General features: G+C 36.8%; 2 protein-coding genes and 1 long non-coding RNA gene across 3 annotated transcripts; all 3 read right to left on the bottom strand.

Moving 5' to 3' along the window:
* Positions 1–3908: 3908 nt before the first annotated feature.
* LOC126829447 (D(2) dopamine receptor) lies at positions 3909–5993 on the bottom strand. Its single transcript, XM_050559350.2, has one exon. The coding sequence runs from the start codon at positions 5531–5533 to the stop codon at positions 4175–4177; it is 1359 nt and encodes a 452-aa protein (XP_050415307.1). The 5' UTR covers positions 5534–5993; the 3' UTR covers positions 3909–4174.
* A 4254-nt stretch (positions 5994–10247) lies between these two features.
* LOC126829552 (uncharacterized) lies at positions 10248–11370 on the bottom strand. The gene is made up of 3 exons (XR_007683441.2): positions 11251–11370; positions 10988–11139; positions 10248–10811 (listed from the first exon to the last, which is right to left on the bottom strand). It is a non-coding gene; the product is annotated as an uncharacterized LOC126829552 (long non-coding RNA).
* A 9540-nt stretch (positions 11371–20910) lies between these two features.
* On the bottom strand, positions 20911–23406 carry LOC126809558 (uncharacterized). The gene is made up of 3 exons (XM_050534190.1): positions 23241–23406; positions 22249–22406; positions 20911–20917 (listed from the first exon to the last, which is right to left on the bottom strand). The coding sequence occupies exons 1-3, from the start codon at positions 23397–23399 to the stop codon at positions 20911–20913; spliced, it is 324 nt and encodes a 107-aa protein (XP_050390147.1). The 5' UTR covers positions 23400–23406.
* Between the last annotated feature and the right edge of the window lie 4395 nt (positions 23407–27801).

The raw sequence follows: 27801 nt of genomic DNA on the forward strand, positions 1-27801 counted from the left end.
GTAAAATATTTCATTAATCATACGCATAAATATAAACGAATGATTAATTAATATGGGATGGTTCTAAACCTACGTGGATGCAACACCGAAGAACCTGTCTGCAAATGTTTTACGTTTTGCTGATGGAGGGAATAATGTCTGGCTGAAGATCAGGTTAAATATCGGTTGGGATTTGGATCAGGCAAATCATTCAAGTATATTAGAAACAGATGAGGGAAACAGATGAGCACGTACATGTATACTGCGACTGTCCTTCAATCAATTTTGCTTTGAGTGTTTGTTTTCCTTGGAGAGGTAACTTGGTGTTTCTGAACTGATGGGCAGATGCTATAGTCCAGATGCCTCCCCCCCCCCACCAAAGCCTTAACTAGTTTCAAACACGAATCCATGTCAAGGTAGCGATATATTTTCTTGAAATATTAAATAATGACGTTGCTGATTCAATTGCGATATGTTTTCGGACAAAGATTTGCATCCATTGAGACACCTGGAACTTACGGTTTGCAATAGTTTCTGTGATATGAAAAGAAACAAAAATTTGATTTGTTTTCGGGACTCGCTTTGTTGTAACGGAAATTTATCACCCAATAATACATTCTACAGTAGATATCGCTTGTGTGATATATTTCACTTTACATGAATTTGATTGGTCAGTTGAAAAGGAACTACTTTTTTATTTTCAAAGAACAGTTCATTTCTTATTAAAAGTAAATTTTTTTAAAATTAAAAATGAACTATTGTTATTCAATTGACCTTAATGGAAACACTGGGTCAATATAAAGGACTTTGCAATGGTTGAATTGCTGTCAAAAAATGATGTATCACTATGCCGTAATGTTCAGTAAAAGTGTAATGTACAGCAAAGAATTATATTTATCTATTTGTGCATGTACTAAGAAGAGATTGGGTGATAAATAAAATCTCCTACTGGTCTTTTTTGATATCAAAAAATATCAACACGTTACTTTATCAACTTGTGGTGATATTTTTTGATATAAAAAAAGACTGGTAGGAGATTCTCTATGTATCTGAATATGGAATTTATTGACTCCAAAAACACAGTGTAATTAAAACTTTAATGTATCTGGGTTACTAGGCCATGGTTTGATTGATGTTTTCGTAATCTTAACATCGTTTGGAAAATTCAAACACGATTTGATGACTCAAACCGTTAAGGTATCAGGCGTACGTATATCGTTGTACCTTGCCATTATGATCCATTGTCATCAAATTTGCGGAAAATACTAAAAAGGGAAGAAGGAAAGTAAGATACAATGCACACAAAAAATGCTTTTCACTGAATTTAAACCTAATAAGTTGAAAGGCCACATGTGCATTCATTTGACATATTTAGTTATGGTATTCAAAATTGATAATAACGTGTTTCTCCACTCAGGACTGTTTAAAACGCCCACGTACTTTTCAAAACTGAGTGAGATTCTTAACCAACCGTTTACATACATGTTAATGAAATTTGGTGAACACGATACAGAAGATTGGTTTTGTAACTTGAAGAGAATACTCATTGAAAGAACTCTATCGAGTTTCAAAATGTTCAGATGTAATTTATGAGCGCGTTTTGCCGAGTTATCTTTTTTGATTGTTACTTAAAGCTCACGGGCGCGATGCAGAAGAAAGTTCGCAACCATTTGTTAATACTTTGTTGAGTATTCATAAGGACGAACCATATTGAAATTCAGAATAGTTTGATTGTATATTACCACTGGGCGGTGTTATGCAAATGTGTTCTAACCTTCAAATTTCCAAAAATCGTTGTAGTACATGTTTCGAATAAAGAATTCACGACGATTGATATGCAATATTGTTCTAACCGATATCTATTAATAGAACAAAGTTATTTATAGATTGTTTAATAGAACACCATTAGAAAATACTCCTTTTGCATATTAAACAAGTCTGATCTAAGTGGGTTAGATCACTGTTATTTCCGAAGATGCATTTTGCATAAAGCTATATGTGGGTAAGATCATTTTTCTGGTAATTATGTTGATGGTTAGATCTTTCTCTTCACACTGTCCATTTTTGGTTTAGCGTATTGGGTCGCAATTTTATTCCCAATGATTCCGACTTTGGTGATTTAAAATGCGCATTAAAGCGCCAACAGTGCCTTTTTACTTCTGGTGACTCATGGGAGAGGTGTACTCCCTTCACACATACACCACAACCTTGCTTTGACTTAAAAAATCAGCCAGATCCACGATGGAAAGGAATGCGTGTTAACGGCGTACAGAGTTGGATGGAACGCCCATGGTGGCACTCTTAGTACGTTGACAAAAATCTCATCAAGCCCCCTCTAGACCAGTCTGATCGTGCTACGCTCTCATGCCTCTATTACGTTCTTCGTATAGTCCCCTTCACACAAAACAAAGTCCTCGCTATGACCCCAACCCATCCCGCTCTGCTCTCAGTACGCTTCGCTTCCAGTACATTGTCGCCGCTCTCACTGCCTCTCGATACAATGCTCACAAAGATCTCGCCACGTCCATGCCGCTTTCAGACACGATCTGGCAGATTTTATTTTAGATCGTAGCGAAGTCGTGATTTATGTGTGAAGTTAGGTTATTTTTTTAGATATCCTAAGATGAGGCTCAGTATCTGCCCTACAGACCAATGATCCACTAATCATTGTGAAATCATTGTAACAGCGTATCAATGATGGGGCTGGAGCGTCGTGTCAGCGTGGCCTTCTGTGGCAGCAAAGTGGTTGAGAGCGGTGGGGACGTTGCTGCGCGGCACAAATTGTGTGTGCCAAGAGCGTAGCGGTGGCATTGTGTACGCGTAGTGAGAACATGAAAATGCCTTCACACTTAAAAGGGTTTTCCCGCATTTCACAACAACCTCACCACACTCTAATTTTTGTGCGTAGGATATCCAAAATTTGAAGCACATTATTCCTGGTGATAGCACACAATTTTATACTGGCTTTGATTGTGACAAAAATTTAAGAAAAGACATTGATAGCTTTAAAGGAATCATTGACTTTGAATTGGAGTTGATTGATGAATAATTAGTTTAATCAGTTGTATCATTTTGAGGCAAAATTACGCAAATTAAGTTTATTTTGGTTGGAAGTTACGCAAAAATGACCTAATCACATTTCATGCGTTACCATGGTTACTATTCCACATTTCAACTATTATTTTAGAACATTTTAGTCCTATATTGTATTTCATGATGCTAAAGTAACAAAAGTTTTCTGGAACTTTGAAGTTTTTTCTTTATTTGAATGGGTTATATTTTCTATTTTCGGTGTTTTCTCAAAACTTCAAATTTGGGGTTAAATCACATTTGCATAACACCGTCCAACTATTCTCCAGTTTACTTTCATATTCAAGAAAATTTGTGACCGTGGTTTGCTGATAATATTTTTGCTTGCGGATCGTAAAATTGAGCACATTTCGCTGAATTTACTTTTTAAGCTTAATACAAAAGGTTTAACCCTTTGTCCGTCCATCACAAAACGCGTCCGAAAGAGAACGTCTGTAGAATAAGATTAAAGTGGAGTAAATATAGATTGACGCATCCTCATTCTAACCGCCAATTAACCAAATCAAATGTCAGTTTGGTCATTTCATTGTGAAAATCAAAACCCACCATATTGAATGGGGTCTTGGTGTTTGTATTTTTTACAAATTCTCAGAATATCTGAATATTAGCAAAATAAAATATCACATCAAAACACTATTTATCCTAACCAAGATCATAAATTCTGCTTGGTTTACAACAAGTCAGTCTTTTGAAATCAAGTATTGGAAGCTTTACGACATGGTGATAATTTTCAAGGTTGCGGATCCTAAAGTTTGAGCGCACTTCACGGAATTTACTTTTAAGCTTAATGCATAGGGTTTAACCCTTTGTTGGTCAATCACAATAAACAAACGACAAACTATTGTTATCATTTTATTGGTGTCTGTATTAATATGACACTATGAATATTCTATCATACATTAACTCAGATTATAAAGACAAGTTGACGCATCCTAATTCTAGCCGCCAATCAAAAAATCGACGGCTAGAATGTCAGTTTGGTTAGTTCATGATGACAATCACTACTCATCGTATTGAATGGGGTGTTGGTGTTTGTATTTGTACAAATTCTCAAGAATATCTTCCTTGCAACACAATATACTATCGCCCCAAAACACTATATATACTAATCGAGATCATAAATCCTGCTTGGTCTACAACAAGTCGGTCCTTTGAACATAGCCTTTACTGCTCGACTGAATTTTGGGTTGAGAAGACCATAGATGATTGGATTAACAGCAGAGTTTACAAAGTAAGACCGTAGGAACAGGTTATAAGCTGCAAGGGAAGGTCCGCGAAGATGATGATTATACCCTTTGTTAAAGATACTGGAGAAAGTCATCCCCAGGTAGGGTAAGTAACTTAGTACGAATACGATGGTCACCAGAAAAGCAATTAGAGTTGTGCGACTTTCTGGCCCAAGTTTATTTTCTTTGCGACTTTTCTTAGATGACTTGACTTCTTGCTTTGTCCGCTCTGCATCCACCCCAAGCATGTCAGTAGGTGGAAGAATGGATGTTACGCTTTTTTGGAGATCAACAGTAAAATGACTGCTCACTTTCATAAGAGTAGGTTCATCAACACTTACTTTCGAAGTAAGGGAATGTGTTCGATCAACGGAAACTGTTTTATCTTCTTTCGAATTAACCATAGATGCATCATTCTTTATCAATGAATCAGCAGTTTGTGTGAAAATCGTCGGGGAAATCTGGTTTTGCTTCCCCGACTCCGCAGAAGTATCGAGCCTGTTTACACTCTCGGAAGTTGCATACTCCTCGGTACTTGCATTATATTTTCGAGCTTTGTCCATGACCACTTTTTGTCTCTTCACTGTCCTATAAATTTTAGCATATAGTACAATGAAAACGATGGTTACCAAAACAAAACACACAAAAAGAATCGAGTTATATATTAACGGATAATTGGTCCCCTTCACTGCATCACTTGTGGAACAATCTTTCCCAAATAATCCTGGTATTCCCGTATCTTTGGAACGCGTACCGAAAATAAAGAGCATCGGCCAGGATAGCAAGATAGCAATTAATAAAGAAACCAGTACAGCCGTTTTGGCGTCCCGAACAGTCATTTGCCTCCCAAAGGGTCTGCACACTTTGATATAGCGATCTACAGCTATGGCGACTAGTGTAAAATCTGACCATATAGTCGAAAGGGCATTGACGAATCTCAACAATTTACAAGCGAACTCGGACTCAAAGGTATAATCGAAGCGCATATCCGTTATTTCTGTAGGCATTCCTATGGAACATACCAGAAAATCTGAAGCTGCCAAGCACAAAATCATAATATTCTGAGTTCCAGGTTTCAGTTTTCTCACAAAAATAAAACACACCAGACCATTGCCTAGAAAACCCACCACCATTAGTATCCCAACATACAAAATGGCGGGCAAAAGCACCATGGCCTTCTCGTCACTTAGTTGACGCAAAAGTTCTTCAACGGATGAATTCGTTTGAGACGTCATCATGGAGGTTGGTGAGATTTGGTTTACATAACAGTTTTCATATAAAAAAAAATGTTGGTCGCTGACTTTGCGTTCCGTAAATAATGTTTTGTAGATTACGGAAAAGCGCAACACATGGTAGCAGGGACGATTCTTAATCCAGATATAATTGTATACAAACTACTTGCATAAGTTCACTGCATAAAATGAACACCCACATAGTCATCTGAGATGAAAATTTCATTTAAGTTTCTTCCACGGTTACAATTGTGTCTACCGCGAATATTTTTTCTCGCTTTCCAGGGCAGTATAATCCATATTTTACTTTTAAAAATCATTGACATCACTTGGATTAGTTCTCCTTAAGAACTGAATAGAAGGTTACAATTATCTCATAATATGACATTTTCCTCTGCTGTAGAAATAGGATTTGAATTCACTTGGATTTAGTCCTCCTAATATATGTATACTAGAGATGAGATGAGAATTTATTTGAGTAACCAACGAGGAAGTATCTCTTTATAGACGGATCACGTAAGAGGTAAATCTTCCTGTCCGGCTTTTATTTAAATTTTTATTTAGATATTTATGTACATGACAAGAAAGTTGGTCTCAATCAGATGTCACGATGTATCTTGTTAAGATGCACTATATGCGAGTTAATTCTGCCTATTGCAAGTCTTTTTTTTACTGGCTGCAAATATTCTTCAAATTATTATTGAGACATTTATACAAATAATAAATCTACTAGCCCATTGGATGGTCGAGAATTAATTGGATTTGAACGCCCCCGAGATTAAAAAACAAAACAAACAAAAAACAACACGATAAAATGGATAATCGAGACTTAGTCCCTGTTGTCAAGAGCCGTTATACGATAATAAACGTATGCGCTCCGTTTTCAAACAGTCATAAGCTTACATTATCATGACAGTGGTATAATGATAAAGCGCACTGATAACTTCCCCCAGAATCAAGTAATTGATTAAAATTTTCAGTATGCCCATTTTTCAGTGTATCTATTTTCGAACTACTGCAGCAAGAACAGCCAGCTCTTTATCTTAATCTTACATAATGCATCTTTAAGTAATGTATGTTGCATCATTCAAATTATCTATATATTTGTTTCGTGTTTAAAAAAAAATAGTCTTCAACGTAGGGGGGTCTCAGTCAGTTGTCCACAATTGACGAAGGTTTACTGGATAATCAACCACATGAAAAGAATAAAACCTCCCGGTTACGCATGATTAATGGAATTTTTTTTAAGCTAAAGTCAAGAAAGAGTTGCCTCCCTTCTTGAAAAAAAATCCCATAATTCATGCCTCATTATAAACTAACAGGAATTAAAACCATTGAAATGATCCTTGAAGAGAGAATTTTTGCAATAAAAAGGTAGGAGTGTTAGAACTGACAATGCGAATTGATTTATCTGAATTGACAATTTATAAATCAATTTCATAGTCGTTGACATCTTATTTTAGAGCTATTTGCCTCCCTTATTGCGCTTTCTGGCTGAAAAAAGGTAGATTTTGTACACGATAACGTAAAAGACTCACGTTATGATAAAACATTCTTCAAAGGCGTCGTCATGGTCAACGCCGTTGGTAATCTTGAAAGTATCCAATGGCGGACTTCGTCATACTGCTGAGGCTATATGGAGGGTACTGGAATCTGTTGAGGTTTGCCGAGTGGTAAAAAACCGTACAATCTAGCCAATGACCTAGTTATTCTCAAATTTTGTCGCCCAAACTAATATTCGAATAATAGAGACTAACCAAAACCACTGCACTGGGCTCAATGACAGACAAAAGGTTACTCATCTTGTTCTTGAGGTCAAGACTCTTACTTAAATGCTATCCAGATTAACGTAATATTACAATAGAATAATTTAGGCATTTGACGTGATTTTGTTTAGATGCAACACTGAAACAATTAAGAGATGACAGTCAGCTAATCTAATGCAGAATAACTACAATTAATGAACTTGTAAATAACTTACACTTCTGATAAAACAACTACTTGACATCTGTGACTACTACAAAACAGTAGTTACCTCCCATTGATAGTAAATAGATTTCGGAATCTACATACCCGGCCCCTTTAAATGAGGAACATTTAAAATCTAGTTATAACACATTAAACATATAAATAAGTAATTCAATAAACTTTGATTAAATTTAAACTTGAAATGATTATAAAAATATTACTTTATCGTTACTAATTGAAACACTGCCATCATTATGACAGTCATGATAGTCTATTACTGTCTGTTCCAGGCGACACTACGACTCGAAAATTGCTTGCTATTTCTTCAATTTTTAATTAAAATTGTTAAAACTTAACGACCTACCTGGAGTCGTCATCTCTTTACTTTCTACCGCACGTTAACTAATTTCAGATCAAGCTATATAACATTTCTGTCTTGAAAAATCGTTGTTTATTTACTTCGCGGTATTGAAGACAGCCATGCTTGACCTAGTTACCTGGAATAAACCAAATCGAACAGGGGTGTGGATTTGACTTTGGGTCGTTTCGTCCTACTTGCATGTTTAAATAGTTGTTTCGACCCAGTAGAATATAACTTGCTTTAATGAGCTATTTACGGGAGGTAATATATGAATTTGCTATTTGGTTTCAGACCACACTTGTTTGCTCCACTGCCTTAGATATTAAATTGGCGGCCCCAGTCTGGTGGCTTTCGGATATAAACTACATACAAAGTGTGACCTAATATTGTAGTGACACGTCATGGAAATTTAGAAGTATCTAGCTTTGGGATAATAGATATATAACTGTCGCTTTTATTTGGCTTTGTACGACTTTTAATACTATTTTCTTGGTTTTTTTTTCTTTTTTAAAAGTTTTAATCCAATTGAAAAGGGGGCGCTCCTAAGATATTTTTATATACTATTCAAAAAAAGTAGGGGATATTTGATTTTGGGGGCATAATACTAAAATATGCAAATGACTACGAAAAAAGTCACTATAGAACCTAACAGAAGAAACATTTCCAGTTACATGTGACGCCCAAACGCACCAATAGCTACCGCATGGAATGCAGGTGATGCTTGGGATCATCATGGGGGTCCAACCCAAGATTTGCACGACTCTGACTTTGAATGTTACAGTCATTGTGGCATTGAATTCCAGGGTGGAAACATCAGTTTAATTGTTTTAGTGACCAGAAAACAAATTTTGATATGCGTCGGCTTACCCAAAATGAAAGGTTACGTGCCCTTGGCATGCTACAGATCGGCACAACACAGGCGGTTGTGGCGCGGACGATGAATGTTTCTCAGTCTGTCATAAGCAGGCTATGGTCCAGATACCGTGATACACAATCTGTACAGGACAGACCACGCTCAGGTCGACCAAGGGCGACAACTCAAGCCCAGGATCGATTTATCCGTACCTTGGCCTTGAGAAATCGTGTCATCACAGCAAATCAGATCAGCGCCCGTCTTCAAACAGACACTGGTGTGAGAGTGAGTGGCCAGACGATTCGGAATCGACTGCATAGGGGTCACCTTCGCGCCCGACGTCCTCGCGTGATCCCTTGTTTGAGAGATCATCACATTCAGGCAAGACGTCGTTGGTGTAGGGATCGTCAACACTGGGATAATCGACGCTGGAGCAATGTGATGTTTTCAGATGAGTCAAGGTTCACTGTTGATTTTTTGGACAGACGTAGGAGGGTGTGGCGTCGTCGAAACGAGCGCTTCCAAGACGTTAACGTCATCAGACATGATCGATTTGGGGGTGGTTCTGTTATGGTGTGGGGAGGCATCACTGTTGCTGGAAGAACGGCTTTACATGTTGTTGCAGGGCGTGTTACAGGCCAGTACTACCGGGACAACATCTTGGCAGTCCATGTTGTGCCGTTCGCACGACGTCATGGCCGCCTTTTCATCTTCCAGGATGACAACGCAAGATGTCACAGGGCCAGGATCGTTACAGGTTACCTCCAACAACAGAACATCACCACATTACCTTGGCCAGCACTGAGTCCCGACCTCTCCCCCATCGAGCATGTCTGGGACATGTTTGGACAGAGGTTACGTCAACGTCAACAACGTCCTGCCAATGTCCAAGAATTTGCTGCTGCGTTGCAACAGGAATGGGACAATCTGGACCAAAATGACCTTAGACGTCTCATTAGGAGTATGCCACGTCGGATCAATGCAAACAGAGGAGGATTTACCCGTTACTGACTTGGTTGTGATGCTGTGGTAACTTTGCTGTTTGACCCCGGGTATCATTTTACCCTTATAATGGTCAGTCTGTGCCTTACTTAGTCTAACGATCATTTGGAATAAATCGATGAATGTGAACTTCATTTCATTTTGTCATTTGTTTCTTCGTCAGTTTCATTAGGTGACTTTAATAACACTTAAAAATCAAATATCCCCTACTTTTTTTGAATAGTATAGATAGCCTACTCTATTTCTTGTTTGATTTAGTTTTTTTTTATTTTGTGAAATGCCCCTAACCAATCGATAATATGATAGAAAACGCAACGGGGTAGTAGCCACACAAGGTCAACTCCTGATAGATCAAGGGCACGTAATTCCGTTTTTGTGTTCAGACCACGGGTGTTTTTTTTACATTTAATTTATTCATATTGATTCGTCGTGAACTAAATTAAATTTCTGCCAGTCTACCTGTTAAACAAGAAAATGGAAAATAAATTGTTTTATACAAAATCATTTATTTACACAAACTCACAGAAAATGCTCCAACTATATACAATATAAATTATAGAAGTTGTCTGGCCTACATTCACGCTATCTATCATACAATTTACGCAAACAATCTACACACTTCACCACACTTGCACTTACATCAATCTCTTTCCCTGTACATTTCACATGCATCCACCTTTCACACAAATCACAGCCCACCCAATCCACAATCGCATCCGACTCACTTCCCGGTGGGTTCTCACAATCACATACACTACACACATTTTTATCATCATCACTCGAATCTTCATTCGCAACACCACCACCATCCATATTCTCAGTAACCTTTTCACTATCACTCTCTCCACTGACATTCTCGCCCAAATCTTCACTCTCACACCCAAACTCGCTGTCACTCCCGAACGAAAATACGGCTGGTGGTACTTCCTCATTCAATCTTCCCGCTTCCTAAAACCGATCCTCCACCTTGTCTATGACGTGTTGACATGCCTTAGCCCAGTCTGTAGTTGTCACACTAGCCTTGGCCTAAAGGAACAGACGTTTAACGTCTTTGATTTTGAAAGTGGTATTTTTTCGGGCGACATAGGCCTTTTCTTGTGCTAAAATGAAAATATTTTTGATTTAATGTGGATAAACTTTAAAATGTTATAAGATGTAGTAAAGGCTTCCATAAATGAATGTTTTAACCCTTTTTAACATCACAGATAAGACAAGATTTATTATCTTTCAATGTCGTCAACTTGACTGCCGTCCAAATTGCAGTGTTAAGTATTACCTTGAATTATCTCTATTGGGTTTAACTCGCAGTGCCTTACTGGTAACCCCGATCAACCGAACCAGCATCTAAGATGATCAGTCTTGATCCCTTACCAGAAGGAATGAATCTATCGCATTCATTGCAGTTTGGGAGAATTATGCCCAATGACCCTATAAATATAATAACATATGATTAAAATATGTCTATCCATAGATAATACATTAAAAATATAAACTTGCATAAGTATACGTAATAAGAAAGCAATTAAAAAAAGTCATTACCTTTCCTGTTTTCTGTCCATGTTCCATGGATGGCTTGGTTAGCATTTACCATGTTTCATCCAGGTATATAATTTCATAGCCTTCACTCCTAAAAATATCCAACTTTTGAATAAGTAATTGAGTTATACAATTTTGTTCGACAGACTAATCTAATATTTTCATAAAATAATTATTAAAAACGTGTGAACGTATGGAAAACTTGCCTATATTTGCATAGGTTTCTTAAATAGCTATTTCGGGCAGCAACAATATCAACAGTTTCTTTCGCGTATCTTTTACCGTGATTTCTGTAGTACTTGAATCCCATTTCATTGATTGCCCGATAAAGAGTTGTTTTTGATAGTTGTTCATCTTTCTCTCTCAAGTGGCGTTGTAAAATGTGTAATGAAACCTTCAATTATATAGACAATTATTACATCAAGGTTATGTAATGCAGAACATGGCATATGTGTAAAAGTCGAAGAGCAATGGTGAAACATATTTAAATGAACTGCACTTACATACTGGCCATTGCCGTGTAGTTTATGGATGGTCTCTCTTATTGTCATCAGGTCAAAATTATCTAATTTTGTTGAACATTTGTTGACCTTGCTTTTTTTATTTTCCTGCGTTGTAGATGATTCATTTTTCAAAGCCCCGTACACGGATTTTAAGGGTATATTCAATACGTAAGCAATCTCTTTTTTTGGAACTTTTATAAAATTCATTTTAATCTGTTTCTCAAAATAAGTAAATAAACGATTGATACATTGGTTCACATCTCGCGTAATCTTCATCTTGAAATTGTAAATAACAATAATCACTTACCCAGTATGCACCTTCTTATATGCACACATCATCGTGCACTTGCAAATGCATGTGATGAAAGGATGATCCATTATTCAAGGAATCATATTTTCTGCGATTCGTTTTTTTTTTATCTAATCTACGACAATATCTGAAACAAATCTTGTGTGCCTGTGGAACGCGAATATAAATAAAAAAATAGATACCAGTAATCAAAACTATTTATGTTTATAAAATTATAAGATATCGTACAATATTTACACTTTATCAGAAAGGTTACCATGCCATCTAATGCTGAAAATAAGTGTTCTGTGAGGAATATTTTAGGAGACATGCAGAAATATGAATATCTCTAAGGAATATTAAATACCGATAAACCTAAACACACACACATACGCACACACACTCGCACTGCCGCAAAACAAACCTGCGAATCCTCCCGCGCTAAGCATTATTAACCGAATGCACCCGATTTGTGGAATACCTTATACCCGTACATGATATACGAGTGACCCAACTTACGCAAGCGCAGTGATAATGTTTATGTTTTGAGAAATTGATTAGTGTCGAAAAATGTGAAATTTACAAGAGAATAAAGGATTTTATCGAACTTATAGGCGTTAAGGCTCGACGAAGAAAGTAACGGGGTGACAATTCCAGGTAGGTCGTTAAGTTTTAACCATTTTAATTAAAAATTGAAGAAATAGTAAGCAATTTTCGAGTCGTAGTGTCGCCTGGAACAGACAGTAGTGTCTATGCTTAATTCACTTCAAATTAGTTCAATGTCTTCACTGATTCCAACATCACACATTTAGTAATTGGTCTTGTAAATGTAGAAGATTTGGTCTTGACTTTTACTGATCGGATTAAACCATCTTTACCAGGCATCACTTCTGTTATTCTCGCCAAAGGGCTGATTCGTCGACTAACAAAATAATATCTCCGGCTTTAATTTTATCATCTGGATTAAGACATTTCTGGCGCTTTTGAAGTAGTGGCAAATATTCAGACTTCCATCCCTTCCAGAAAACGTCAGCCATATATTGTACCTGTCGCCATCTTTTACGTACATAAAGATCTTTCTGGACAAATATACCGGGTGGTAACGTAGAGCCGGATCTTAAGAGTAGGATATGATTCGGTGAAAGTGCTTCTAAATCATTAATGTCTTCGGACGTTGGCGTAAGTGGTCTTCCATTGACAATACTTTCCACTTCACACATTAACGTAGAGAGTCCTTCGTCATCTAAATTTTGTTGTGACATTAGTGCAGACAAAACCTTTCTTATGGTCCTTATACATCTTTCCCACACGCCTCCATGATGCGCTGCTAATGGGGTGTTGAATATCCAGGTAACCTCGTGTTGTAGTAAAAAATTGTGTATCTTAGTTTGGTTCCACTCGTTAATAGCTGAATTCAGCTCTTTAGATCCACCAACAAAGTTTGATCCATTGTCAGTCCTGATTTTTTCTGGGGGTTCTCTTCTAGCTATAAAGCGCCTTAGGGCGTTGATAAATGAATCGGTGTCCATGCTGTGAGTGATTTCAATATGGATAGCTCTTACTGTCAGACACGTAAAAATGCAACCATACCGCTTTAGTTGACTTCTTCCTCTCTTTACCATAAATGGGCCAAAATAGTCAATACCGACGAAGCTTAACGGTGGCTTACTTGCAGTTATTCTGTCTTGTGGTAAATCAGCTAATTTCTGTTGCATAGGTTGAGCTTGTCTTCGTCTGCAATCAAAACATTTTGACGTTATACTTAGTACAGCTGAATTGGCTTTGACGAACCATTATCTTTCTCTAATCTTCGACAGGACATATTCTCTACCAGAGTGACCGGACAATTGATGGTAATGACGGATGATGAGGTCACTCACATGATGATTTTTCGGCAGGATAATTGGATGTTTGATGTCCAATGCTAGTGTCGAGTTTCTCGATCGTCCACCAACTCTTATTAACATATCATCTAATAGGACTAGATCTAATCTAACAAGACTACTAGACTTCTTTAATCTTTCTTCACGACGTAAACATTCTAACTCTTCTTTAAAACTTGATCGTTGTACTATACTTAGGATTTCTCTCTCGGCTTCTTGAATTTCATCTAATAACAGTGGTTGAACACAAGTCTTGTTCTTATTGTTACCGGGTCTTGGGTTATTTCGGTTATTATACGGTATCTTAATAGATTCTTCTTGTAACGCAGAATATAGGCAATACATCTTCTCAATTTAAACCATGATGAGAATTTATTAAATATTTCATTGACAGCATCCTGACTTCTCTCTATAACCATGTGACATTTTTTCTCTAGCTTTACTTCAGGGTCCATTTCAGCCAGATCATTTTTTAAATCGGGTTGTTCAAGCCACTGATCTTCAGGTAAGTGTAGGAAACCCGGCCCCAGTATCCATCGTTGGTCCTTTATAAATTCATTGGTCGTCAAGCCACGTGATCCATCATCAGCTGGATTTGACTTGGAATCAACGTAGTACCAATCAGCAGGATCTGAGCCATCCCTGATAGCGGCGATCCTATTCGCCGCAAACGTGTGAAATCTCTTGTTTCGTTGTTAACGTACTTTATCACCGCCGTACTATCGGTCCAGAAAACGGACTTCTCTATTGGTACATCAAGTTCTTGTCTCATCATCTTGTCTAACTTAATGGATACTGCAGCAGCTGCGAGTTCTAATCGGGGGATGGTTAGCTTCTTTAATGGAGTCAAACGTGATTTTCCTATAAGGAAAACAACATGGATCTTCTTTGAGTCGTTGATCATTCTTAGATAAGTAACAGAGCTATATCCGTTTTCTGAGGCATCAGACATGTGATGGAGTTGATAGGAACTAACTTCACCATAATCATCAGGGGCGAAACATCTTTTAATCTTAAACTTGGATAACTTAGGCAGGTCAACTAACCATTTGTTCCATCTTAGTTGAAATTCATCAGGAATTGGTGTATTCCTGTCATAGTTGAGTCTACACAGATCTTGTAAAATGCCTTTGGCTGGTAATATACAGGGTGCTACGAATCCTAATGGGTCGAACACTGAGCTAATTATGGACAGTATTCCTTTTCTTGTTGGTTGTTTTGGCTTAATGGATATATTGAAACAAAAGGAATCTGTATTGACATTCCAGCGTATTCCTAGAGTGCGCTCTACTTGGTTATTACAATTGACGTCATCTTCAAAGACGTGATCTTGTTGAAGTGGAGCAGCTCTTTCGCTCTCTGGTATATCTTTAATAACATCTGGCGAATTCGAAATCCATTTGGTTAGCCTAAATCCTCCATTAGCTAATGCTTGTCTTAAATCCTTGGTTATCACCTTGGCTTCTTCTATGGTCTTAGTTGAACGAAGAAAATCGTCTACATAGAAATTACGTCTTATGCATTCTTGAATATCTTGACTTAGGTTATCATCATTAGCGGTTTGAAGCAATGCAAAGTTACAGCAACTAGGCGAAGAAATGGCGCCAAATAAATGGACAGTCATTCGGTAGGATTCAGGTTCAGATGTTAAATCGCTGTTGGGCCACCATAGAAATCTCAATGCGTTGCGTTGATCTTTGGGTACTTTAACCTGGTGAAACATGGCTTGGATGTCTGCTACCAGGGCAATGTGATCTTGACGAAATCTTGACAATACTCCAACCAGGGTGTTGGTAAGATTGGGACCTTGAAGTAGATGGTTGTTGAGTGAGGTATCATGGTATTTGCTCGAACAGTCGAATACAATTCTAGTTTTGCTGATTTTCTGTTTGTTAAATACAGGATGGTGTGGTAAATACCAATTTGGAACAGCTGATCTTGGCATCTTCTCTTCATCCACTTTCTCGGCATTCTGAAGCAGATCATCAATAAACTCTCCATATTTCTGAAATAAGTTTGGATCAGTTAATAATCTTCTCTTTAATAAACTCAATCGATGTACTGCTAATGGCTTGTTGTTAGGTAAGTATGGGGGGAATTCTCTCCAGGGTACGGCAATTTCATAATGGTTATTTTGTTTCTTCACTGTCTGTTCCATAGTATTTAAGGCTTCCTTATCTTCCTGTGACATCTCCTTCTTAATATCTATTATGGATTCATTAAATTCTTGATTACAGAAATTTTTAAATTGTTGACTTAAGTCATTATCACACCTGATAAAGTTAGAGGTGACTCTTTGTTGTAAAGCATATCTTCCAAGGGGTCCATTTATTGCCCATCCTAATTTAGGGCAAATTATTATGTCTACCATTACAGTCACCACATCTATTTAATGTTGTACAGTCTTTAGCTCGATGGCCATGTTCGAGACAGTTGAAGCAGATTCCTTTACTCATAGCTCTATTTCTTCTTTCTTCGGGGATAAGATTCTTAAAGCTTGTACATGAGATAAGACTGTGTAGTTTAGAATTACAATAAATACAGATTGTAGATGGTTGTAGTGGTGATCTTCGTTGATAATGAGGTTGCTGAAGGGGGTTATTGACATTGGCATAAAAGCTGGACCTTGCGGGTTTTCTGGTTGAATCTTGAAATTTCGGTTGACTCCTTGTTGTGTCTTCTTGTTTTAAATTACCAAAGACTGGGTGTGTCGTTACTCTAGCTTCTCTTTCTACAAATTCTTCAATATCTTTTATTCGGATTTCTCTGTCTTGTTCTTCAGTAATTTTGTCGGCAACGGCTCTTCATCGTCTTCTTATCTCATAAGGGAGTCTCCCAATAATCTTCAACAGTGTATCCGGATTTTCAACTTTGCTCATATACCCAATTTCTTGAAGGGTATTCATGCAAGAAGATAGATCTTGTGCAAATTTGTTTAAAGCTGGTCCATCTTCTGATCTTATAGGTGGTCCTTGCGTTATTTTATTTACGTGTGCTGTGGCTATTTTGTAATTCTGGCCAGCTTTCTTCTTAAGTAATCTCGTCGCTTTCTCGTAGCCTTCAGTTGGGTTCATGTTTAGACAGTATCTTAGATGATCTTGTAAATTGGAATTGGTATATTGCAATAAATAGTGTAATCTGGTGGAATCATCCTGTGTTTTCTTCTCAATTATGTTCTCGAAAGACCTGATGAAAGTGATATAGGTAAGTGAGTCGCCGTCGTAAACAGGTACCACTGTACTAGGTAAAGTTAAAGCCATGGCATTCTTCTGTTTCTGATCTACAATTTGTTTCATAAATTTTGCTTGGGACTCCATCATCCTTTTTCATTGTTGATCTTTCATCTAAATTGATGATATCTTCCTTTCTTTTTTTTGATTCTTCTTCATTTCTTTGTGATGGAGTGCCTTGTTCTTGATTGTTGATTTCAATTATCTCATCATTGTTTGAGGATTTTTCATGTTTTCTCTCCACACCTATCTCTTCCCCTTCTTGTAATTTAGCTAATTCTTCTTCTAACTTTAATCTCTTTATCTTTAATTCTAATGATTTTATTCTTTTATCTTTGACAGTTGTGCTTGGCTCTTGTTGTCTCTTGTCTTCCATAGGTTGTGAATTATGAATATCAGCTTCAACCGTAATTGGTTCCTGCTCTTGTGCGCTTCAAATCTTCATCTTCATCTGAGGAGGTTTCAATACTGACGCGTGTAGTGTTATCTTGTGACATCTTTTCGGTAATCTTCAGTTTTTTTTTCTTTAATATGGGTCGTGTTTAAACTGTTTGTGTTGCCGCCACTCGTAGATTGTTACAGATACGTGATAACAAGGCTTATTTTCTTCTCAATACTTGACTTCGTTTATTAATGACATAAATTATTGTACCATATCTTCATTAGCCTGTTTCTACAAAATACATATGAACAATGTACACATATCATAAAATATCAAATTCACTTTACATCTTAACTGACAAAACGCTTAAACGTATCAAAAAGAAATGAATAATTTGTCAATATGGACGGTTTACAGATACTTTTTCTTTCGGCGTTAAATTACTTAAATGCTATCCAGATTAACGTAATATTACAATAGAATAATTTAGGCATTTGACGTGATTTTGTTTAGATGCAACACTGAAACAATTAAGAGATGACAGTCAGCTAAACTAATGCAGAATAACCACAATTAATGTACTTGTAAATAACTTACAAACACGTTGACCGTTTCTTGTCTTTGCAAATCTTAAAAATCTTGTATCTTATCTTAATAAATTAAAATCGTAACATCGACAAAAATGGCGGGTCGCACGTGAAAATCTTCTCCCCGATTAACCAGACACTTCTGATAAAACAACTACTTGACACCTGTGACTACTACAAAACAGTAGTTACCTCTCATTAATAGTAAATAGATTTCGGAATCTACAGGTAGTATTGGGTAAATTGTCCCGCCGGTCTGAATGGGATTGGGGAACAGGCTTAGCCTATGTAAAACCCCTCTCCCTAGATAATATACATACATACATAGTATTAAAATAAAGGAACAAAATGGGTGTATATACACGTTTTAAAAGACAAACACATAAGTGTAAATACATATATAATGAGATGGATGGGAATGTACACTCTATGTTACATTGTTACGTATATTTAAAATTAATATTGTAAATTAAACAACTAGTAAGCGAGATTAAAATCTGTTTGACATATCAATAAACTTGTGGACTTGGTTAAAAAATATTGTTGTTTACATCGATACTGTGGGTTGAGGACCCGAACAGAAGACAGTTAATATTTTTGAGATCGTATTGTAGTTTGTCTATGGTTTCCTTTCGTGCATTTGCATATAAAGAGCATTGCAAGAGGTAGTGATCAGGATCTTCAAAAATGTGATCACAGAGGCATGCGGGGCTGTCAGCAACATGTCTGAAGTATTTGTGGCCCGGTAGGTCAGAACATCGAAGTCTAAGTTTACCCTATTACCGGTAACTGTGACAGTAGAGACAACCCATACCATAGAATGCAAATCATGACATTTTTCTGAGTGGGTCTTCATAGTATGGCCATGTCTTTAACATAGTGCCAAATCACGGTTTGTTATGTCAATAACGTTATAAATCAGTTAAATATAACAAATAAGTTGAAATATTATCGCAAAATGGCTACCTTTCAAATAATGGCGGCCCATTTTACGAAGACCTCCTCAGAAAAAAATGTCAACATTTGTTTTTTGTTATTAAACGTCGAAATCTTCAAGATAAAGCTTATTCCACGATTGCTACGCGAAAAGCCGGCGGATTTGCAATACTATATGGACAATAGCGTCTACAAGACTAGGCATTCGTGCATTACGAGCACTTCGGATGGGACGAAAAAAACCTAAGGTCCCGTGAATACATTGCCGTGCACGTAAAAGATCCCTTGACAGTTGGAATTCGATATAAGAGTAGGCCGTAGTGCCGCTGTCCGGGCAAAATTTCCCTCATAGCACACTGTATGGGTATGCCCGTCTTTATTACCCCAGTTCGGAGCAGAACAGTAGGACGTTAAACCCCATTTCATTTCGTAGGTTGTTGTTATATAGAGAATCTCCTACGAACCAATTTTAATATCAAAAAGGGGGATCACGTGGGTAAGGCGCTGGCTCGCTAGCCTGGAGGTCGGGTGTTCGATCCCTGCATTGGCCGAGAAAGTTCATCTCGATTTTCCGGCGTGGTTTCCCCTTGTCAGTGATGCAGAACGGAGGGCCTGACAAGGACAGCTGCCTAGTCGTTCGGATGGGGCGAAAAACCGAGGTCCCGTGTACACATTGGCGTGCACGTAAAAGATCCCTTGGCAGTTGGAATTCGATATAAGAGTAGGCCGTAGCGCCGCTGCCCGGGCAAAATTTCCCTCATAGCACACTGTATGGCGTATGTGCGTCTTCAATTAGCCCCGGTTAGGCGCAGAAGAGTAGGACGTTAAACCCCATTTCATTTCATTTCAATATCAAAAAGACGAGTAGAAGATTTTATTAATCACCCAACCCATTCTTACATGTACAAATAAATAAATATAGTTCTTTTGTATAGATTTTATTTTATGTAAAGATCGCTCCGTAGAATAAGACAATTGTCAAACAAGAGATATCGACTGTAGAACTGACACAACTGGTTTATGGTCTAGTTTAAATTCTTATCCAGTTTACATATTTCGGGAGAAAAAATCCAAAACATTCAGATTTTTAAATTTCAAATCGTTGTTGATAGATAATAATGATGACAACTACTTGGACCAACGTTTAGAAATTAGAAATTAAAGCCTGGTTGTATGACGTCACTGTCGGCACAAGAATTGCCAATTGGAAAGACTAGAAACACGACTGACAGGTAATGTCGTCACAATAAATAAACAAATCTGATTAACTTGGTATTTTAGGCTAGCGCCGCCATAATGAATGATCTAGAACAGGGGTGTCAAACTCATTTCGATTCAGGGGCCACATGAACTAAAATTTTACATCTAGTTGGCCGGGGATGGGCTATAAAAAAGTATCAAGATAACAAATTTTTTATTGATTTATTTGACTAAATCGTTACATATGTAACGGGATCAAAGCGTGAAATATTTTAACTGAAACCGTTGATAAATGGACGGTACCCACTTGTACCAAGGAGGTAGAATCTGTCCTTGGGTTTCCTTGAGTCCAACTCAGGCGATATCATCTCGGTGGAAGCGGACGTAAAATACAACTAACTAACAACAACTTGTCACGGGCTAGTATGTTTCTACAAGTTTAAGAAGTAAGTTGTCATTGATTATCGCCTGAGTTGGACTCAGTCATCCCGAATTGTATAGTTATATTGCCCAGTGCCACTTTAATGGTAGTACGGATGTAACATATTAATGCAATACATTTCGTATTACATACAACTTAGATATCTATGACATACAGTACAGACGTCCGAGTTTTACTGAAACCGGAAAACAATAATCTATGATTTCTACCGCTAGTTTCTAACAATTATCGACACATAAGTTTGTTGAAATTTGCTCCACGGGCCACATTTAAACCCTTGGCGGGCTATATCTGGCCCACGGGACGCATGTTTGACACCTCTGATCTAGAAGTATTGAGGACGTCACTAACTCATTTTGTAATTAAGGATAGGCACCTTTAAATTTGAAAAAGAAAGGAAATTTCATCCCCATCTATCAGTATACAGACCCAGTAGGATCACCCCTTTTACTTGGAAAACAAAATGACGTCAAACTTTCATCAAAAGCTAAACGCCTAATCGTAACATCGGTAGTCTTTATCTATTGCGGTTAGTACTTATAGTCAGCAAATACCAAATCACCTTTAAATGGAAGCTGATAATATGTTTTCACCACAAATATTTATATACAAGTCCCCCGAGTTCACCAAGCATGCTCAGAGAAATATCTTTGATCTAGAAAAACAAAACTTTGGACATAGTTTCTTATTGATGTATTTGATACATTAAAACGGCAAATGTTTTATAAAGGGCTATATTTTAGTTAAAATAAGGCGGACAATTTTGAGTAAATTCGTAAGTCTTGAGAATGCTTTGTGAACTGGGGGTAAACCGGACACTGGGTAAGAGATTCTAAGCTTTTCGTGGAATTTTCTGTATCCTAATCAGCAATTTGATGTAGAATAATGTAGAATAGATCCTAAAGAGCAATCAGATAGATATATCCATTAAAGATTTACAGAAAGCGAACTTCCCGAACGGGATTATAAATTAATACCCTATAACGAAGAATCAGGTCTTCTAGAAAGAGTAAAAGCACGCTGCCTCGCTCGTGACACCCACCGCAATCGCAGCCGTATATTAAAGTTTTGTATACTGGTTGTTCCGTTGTGATACTGGACTGCTAAGTGTCGGGATATGGCAAGGATTACTCCAACAGACTTATGACCTGTCAGTGACTACATTATGTGTACAGGTTTTCGATTAGTTACCATGTGTTTTACATGTTCAGATGTACCCCGATACAAATATTACATTTATATCTAATTTGTAAAATTAGTAAAAATCGACTGAGGCTGAAATTCACGACAACGAAAGATAAATTATATAACTTTTAAATTAAAACGATCTCCCATTCATGGTTACTGATTTTTAGCATACAAACATTCAAAATATCAAAAACATCTTATTTAGCACAATCACCGTTTAATCTGACTGCAATCATAACTTCAGCTCGGCCGACTAGTCGGTCTTTTGAACATAGCCTTCACTGCTCGACTGAACTGTAGGTTAAGAAGACCATAAATAATTGGATTAACAGCAGAGTTCACAAAGTAGGACCGTACGAACAGGTTATAAGCTACAAGGGAAGATCCGTGAAGATGTTGGTCAAATTCTTTGTCGAAGATTATGTAGAAGGTCATCGACAGGTAAGGGAGATAACTCACAACGAACACAATGGTCACCAGAAAAGCAATCGCAGTTGTGCGATTTTTTTCCTTAGCCTTTCGTTTAGCGCAGTCTACTTTTAGCTTGGGAAGGTTTCTATCAGCTCCAATCAGGTGGTTAGGTTTTTGAGGAATAGCCGTTATGCTCTTCTGGAAATGGACAGTTTCGTGACCGCCCATTTCCATAAGAGTATTGTCGGTATGTTGATCGTCACTTATATTTGTACTGCGGGAAAATGTCCGGTTTTCAATGGAAACTCTTCTATTCTTTCCCAAATTAACCGACGATGCATTTGACTTTATCAATGAATCATCAGTTTGCAAGGATATCTTCGGCAAAATCTGGTTTTGCTTCCTCGATTCCGTCGACGTTGCGGTCGTGTAGTTTCCCTGTGGATTTGATGACTTCCCAGTAATTGCTTCAGACTTTCGAGTTTTGTCCATGGTTTCTTTTTGTCTCTTCACCCTCTTATAAATCTTAGCATATAATAAAATAAACACCATGGTTAATGAAACGAAACACACAAAAATAACTGATTGGTAGATTAACGGATAAATCGTCCCTTCCATTGCATCACTTGTGGAGCATTCCTTCCCTGTTAGTCCTGGTATTCCCGTATCCTTAGAACGAATACCTTTAATACAGATCTTTGGCCATGAAAAAGAGATTGCGGCTAAAAAAGAAATAAGTACTGTCGTTTTGGCTCCCTTATAAGTCATTTGCCTCCCAAAGGGTCTACACACTTTGATATAGCGATTTACAGCTATGGCGACCAGCGAAAGAATTGACCATATTGAACAAAGGGTATTGACAAATATCAACAATTTACAAGCGAACTCTGACTCGAAATTATAATCGAAGCGCATATCAGCTATCTCTGTTGGCATTCCTACGGAACATACAAGTAAATCTGAAGCAGCTAAGCACATAATCATGATATTCTGAGTTCCTGGTTTCATTTTTGTAGCGAAGATAAAACACACAAGGCTATTGCCAAACAAGCCCACTACCATTAATATCCCAACATATAGAATGGCGGGCAAAAACGTCATGGCTCTCTCATCACTAAGTTGACGCAAAAGTTTTTCATTTGATAAATTCATCTTTGACGTCAAAATCCGAATTATAGAGAATATTCAAACGGATTTTAAGTCCATTGAACTGGAATGTAGAAAAGTATTAATGTAGCGAATTTCACTTTTAAAAGCCGTTTTAAAATTTGACTGCCCGGGGAAGGAGGAAGGAGACTGAATCACGTCTTTACCACAACTCAAATTACTTAGCTTAATTCAGTATCTTACTACATCTAATTTCATAATGTCAATTTAGTTTAAAGTGACAAGTGTCAGGATTACAACGCTCAAACAGGGGGGTATACTCTTTCCATTCTTGTTTATCTGTATTCGCAATATCAATTAATTTGGATCATTAGACTTGAAGTTTACTACGTTTAACACAGCGCCACCCTATACTACAATAGATGCATTCAATGGCACAGTGTAGTCAGTAAAATATATCAGTTATCATATACATAAATATAACAAACGAATGATGAATTGATATGGGAAGCTTCTAAAGGTACGTGGAAGGCAATATTGAAGAACCCGTCTGCAAATGTGTTACGTTTTGCTGATGGAGGGAAAAATGTCTGGCCGAAGATCAGGTTTAATATCGGTTAAGATTGGGACCAGGCTAATCATTCAAGTATACTAATGATTAATTATTTTTGTTTCTTTTTTTTGCGGGGGGGGGGGGGGGTCTACATGTACGTGGACTCACAACACCGAAACGCCTGTCTAAAATGTTTTACGTTTTGAAGATGCAAAGAATAATGGCTAGTTGTTTGAAGATAGGGTTGAATATGGGATTAGGAAAATCATTGTACTTCTGGAAGAGCATACATTTGGACACATATACGAGAAGCAGTAATTTGTAATTTTGTTATCAGCAGTCAGCGCAATGTGATGTTCTTTCAGGGCATCAGATGAACACGCATATTTCGACGGTTTTTGAATCATTTTTGCTGTGAGATTTTGTTTTCCTTGGAGAGATAACTAGGTGTTTTAACAGATGGTATAGTTCAGATGAAAAATTACCAAAGCATTAACCAGTTTCAAACACGAATATCTGTCAAGGTAACAATATATTTTTCTTGAAATTAAATAATGACATTGCTGAAGTTCACGATTTAATAGCGATATGTTTTGAAATTGAGATTTTCATCCATTGAGACACCGATAACTTTATAGCTTGCAATATTTCCTGTTATATAAAAAGAAACAATAATTTGATTTGTTTTACGAGACTCGCATTGTTGTACCTGCACAATATCTGAATATGTCATTTATTAACCACAAAATACTTTGACTGATTTTCTTGTAATTCGAACATCGCCTGAAACATATGTACACGATTTGATCGACTAAGGCAGTTAAGGTAGGAGGTGTATACCATTTTACCTTAACATTATGAAGATGGAGTTTCAGTTGATGACCGTCGGGAATCGATATCTTTAATCCATTGTCATCTAATTTGAGGAAAATACGAAAAGGGAAGAAGGAAAGTAAGATAAAATACACACATAATAAATGCTTTTCACTGAATTTAAACCATATAAATATTATTATTACCTTCATTATTAAGGTTGTATCCATTACAGTTCCTCTAAGGTAAATGGTATTTGGAAATTAGTGAAATATAAATAGAAAGGCCACATGCGAAAGCCACATGCGCAATGATTTGACATATTGCATTGTTATTCAAAATTGATAATATGATAATAAAATTAGTATGATGATAATAACGTGTCTCTTGACCAGCCCCATCTGTTACTGACTTGTATTGGTAATTCTGAAAACGGCTGTCATTGAAAACTCAGACCTTCCTGGTAAACGCTATACATACTACAGTCTTTGTACGAATTGTGCATTTGGTAGTACGAAAGAACCCCATCGAAATCCAAATCTGAATGCATCATTGAAAAGGGGGAACCACGTTCGAAAATCTGGATGAACTTTCTAGGCCAATGCAGGGATCGAACACTCGTCCTCCAGACTAGCGAGCCAGCGTCTTAGCCACCGTGCCCCCCTCCCCCTTCCCCTTCCCCCTTCCCACCCTCTGTCTAATAATCAGTCTCTATACTAATACGGATGCTGGAACTAAATACGGGAACAACTGGCCATCTGGCCATGTTTCTAATAGGTTTATAGTTAATAAACGTAACTCAAAATATGAATGGCAAACATATAGTAAGTATTACAAAATAATATTGAATATGGATATTTTATGGTATAAAGTTAAAACTAGAACTGGACGCAGTAATGACTGGTTGCATTGGTGCCACGTCACCCTTGAACTCATTTCTCTTCAGGTTCCAATGAAACCGTTAAACAGATTTCCACATAAGTATTGCACACGTGTTATAAAACGGAAGCAGAATTAACCAAATCCATTTATACAAATGTTTACCATGTGTTATATATGTCCAAATAGTGATCCTGACAAAATTGGTTACTTAACTCACCGCTAAGTTAGCTGATGAAACTTTCTAATGGGAAATTAATATGCGAAATTTTTTTTTAAAAGTGACCCTGACAAAATTGGTTACTTCTCAATAACGGAAGAAGTTAGAAGCAATTAAATTAAATATTATAATTTTTTAAAGGAACATTGAATAACACTCATTTGCCGATTTTTTGTCACTTTCGGTAAAAATACATTTTTGAAATTGACAAATTTTATAAAAAAAATCAAATAATAGACAATTTTATGGACCAAAAACCGTTAAAAGTGCCTTGCAGAAAATCGTCTATTTTTTCCGCAATAGAAACTATTTTGTGAAATCTGTATGATCGTATGGGTTGTTGAATGGAATTGAATATCATACTATTAAAACATAACAAATAAGACTCATTTGAATAAAATATCTGTTTTAAAGGTTAAAAATATAGTTTTTGACAAAATGGCGTCACTTTCGGTGTCAATTTTAAATTCTACTCAAACTCATATAATGCACATTTGTTTTATGCATCAAATGGTGTTACTTTTATGAAAATTCAATAATAATTGACTCTTGCCAAAATAACTTGAAAAGTGACTCATGCAAAATTGCTCATTTCTCGTTAACTGTTCTGATTACAAACTAATTTCGGTATAAATTGTCTTAGTATAGATATATGCTACAAATTTATGAACATTACATAGAAATATTTTAAAATATGAAAAGCCTGAATGAGCTGTAAATTGCTTATTTTATATTTATATCAAAATGGCGCAAACACAAAACCAAAATGCAAAACATTGAGTTCGACATTTTTTTTGCGCCTGTTATAGGGGCATTCTTGATCTATCAGATTTGTATCAGACTGGTCCAAATTGTAACTTTTGGCAAAACTACGTCACTTCCGGTGCCGACAGAATACTTTATCGATAAAAATGTTGAGAATTTACACCATGAAACATATGAACTTTGTATTATAAATATCTGACAATAATTAAACTGGAACCCATAAACTGAAAGTAAAAAGGCAAAATATTTTAAAAAGTGATCCTGACAAAATTGGTTATTTCTCGACAAGGGAAATTGCCAGAAGCAATTTTTTGACATCTATATGAACGTAGTGATCCAATCGACATTTCCATTGGAATCAAATATAATATTAAACGAATAATAAATATTTGTTTTGAAGGCTAAATTACAGTTTTTGCCAAAATGACATTACTTTCGCTGAGAATGAAAATGTTAAATTAGTTTTATGAAAAAGAAACAATTATTATTCGATTTTCAATTTTCTTTCATCATTTGATGCCTAATGCCACTATCGACTAGGTCAAAGTGAAACCCTTTCAACATTTTCACTGTCACCGGAATTTATGTCAAAATTAGTTTGTAATATCAGCAGTTGCCGAGAAATTGACAATTTTGCCTGTAAAAGAATCAATTATTATTCGATTTTTAATTTTCTGCCACTATTGACTAGATCAAACCATTTTATCAGTCACCGGAAATGACATCTTGTGCCAAAAAATGAATTTTTAGCCTCCAAAACAAATATTTTATTTAAATGAGTCGTATTTGTTATTTGTTTAAAATTTTGATATTTGATTCCAATCAACAAATAGAATGAACCCATGAAATTGCCTATTTCTCGGCAAATGCGCATATTACAAACTAATTTTGACATAAATTCTCTTCGTATGGGCTATTACTACGAGTTTATGAAACTTACGAAGAAAAATTTTAAAATATGATTCCATGGTTGTACGTGACAAGGAGTAGGGTCGCCTGTCCAACACCGGTTTTCTCCACATCCTCCGATTCCCTCCCACTTCTAAAGACCCCTACGCGCAATCGAATTATTAAAATAAAATTACCCGAAATGACCTAGTTTGTGTCGAGTGGACGTTAAACCCCGTTTCCCGCTCTGGATGGGTAATAGCTTTTTCTACACCCCT

The sequence above is a fragment of the Patella vulgata genome, chromosome 1 (genome assembly GCF_932274485.2).
Source record: "Patella vulgata chromosome 1, xgPatVulg1.2, whole genome shotgun sequence".
Lineage (NCBI taxonomy): Eukaryota > Metazoa > Mollusca > Gastropoda > Patellidae > Patella > Patella vulgata.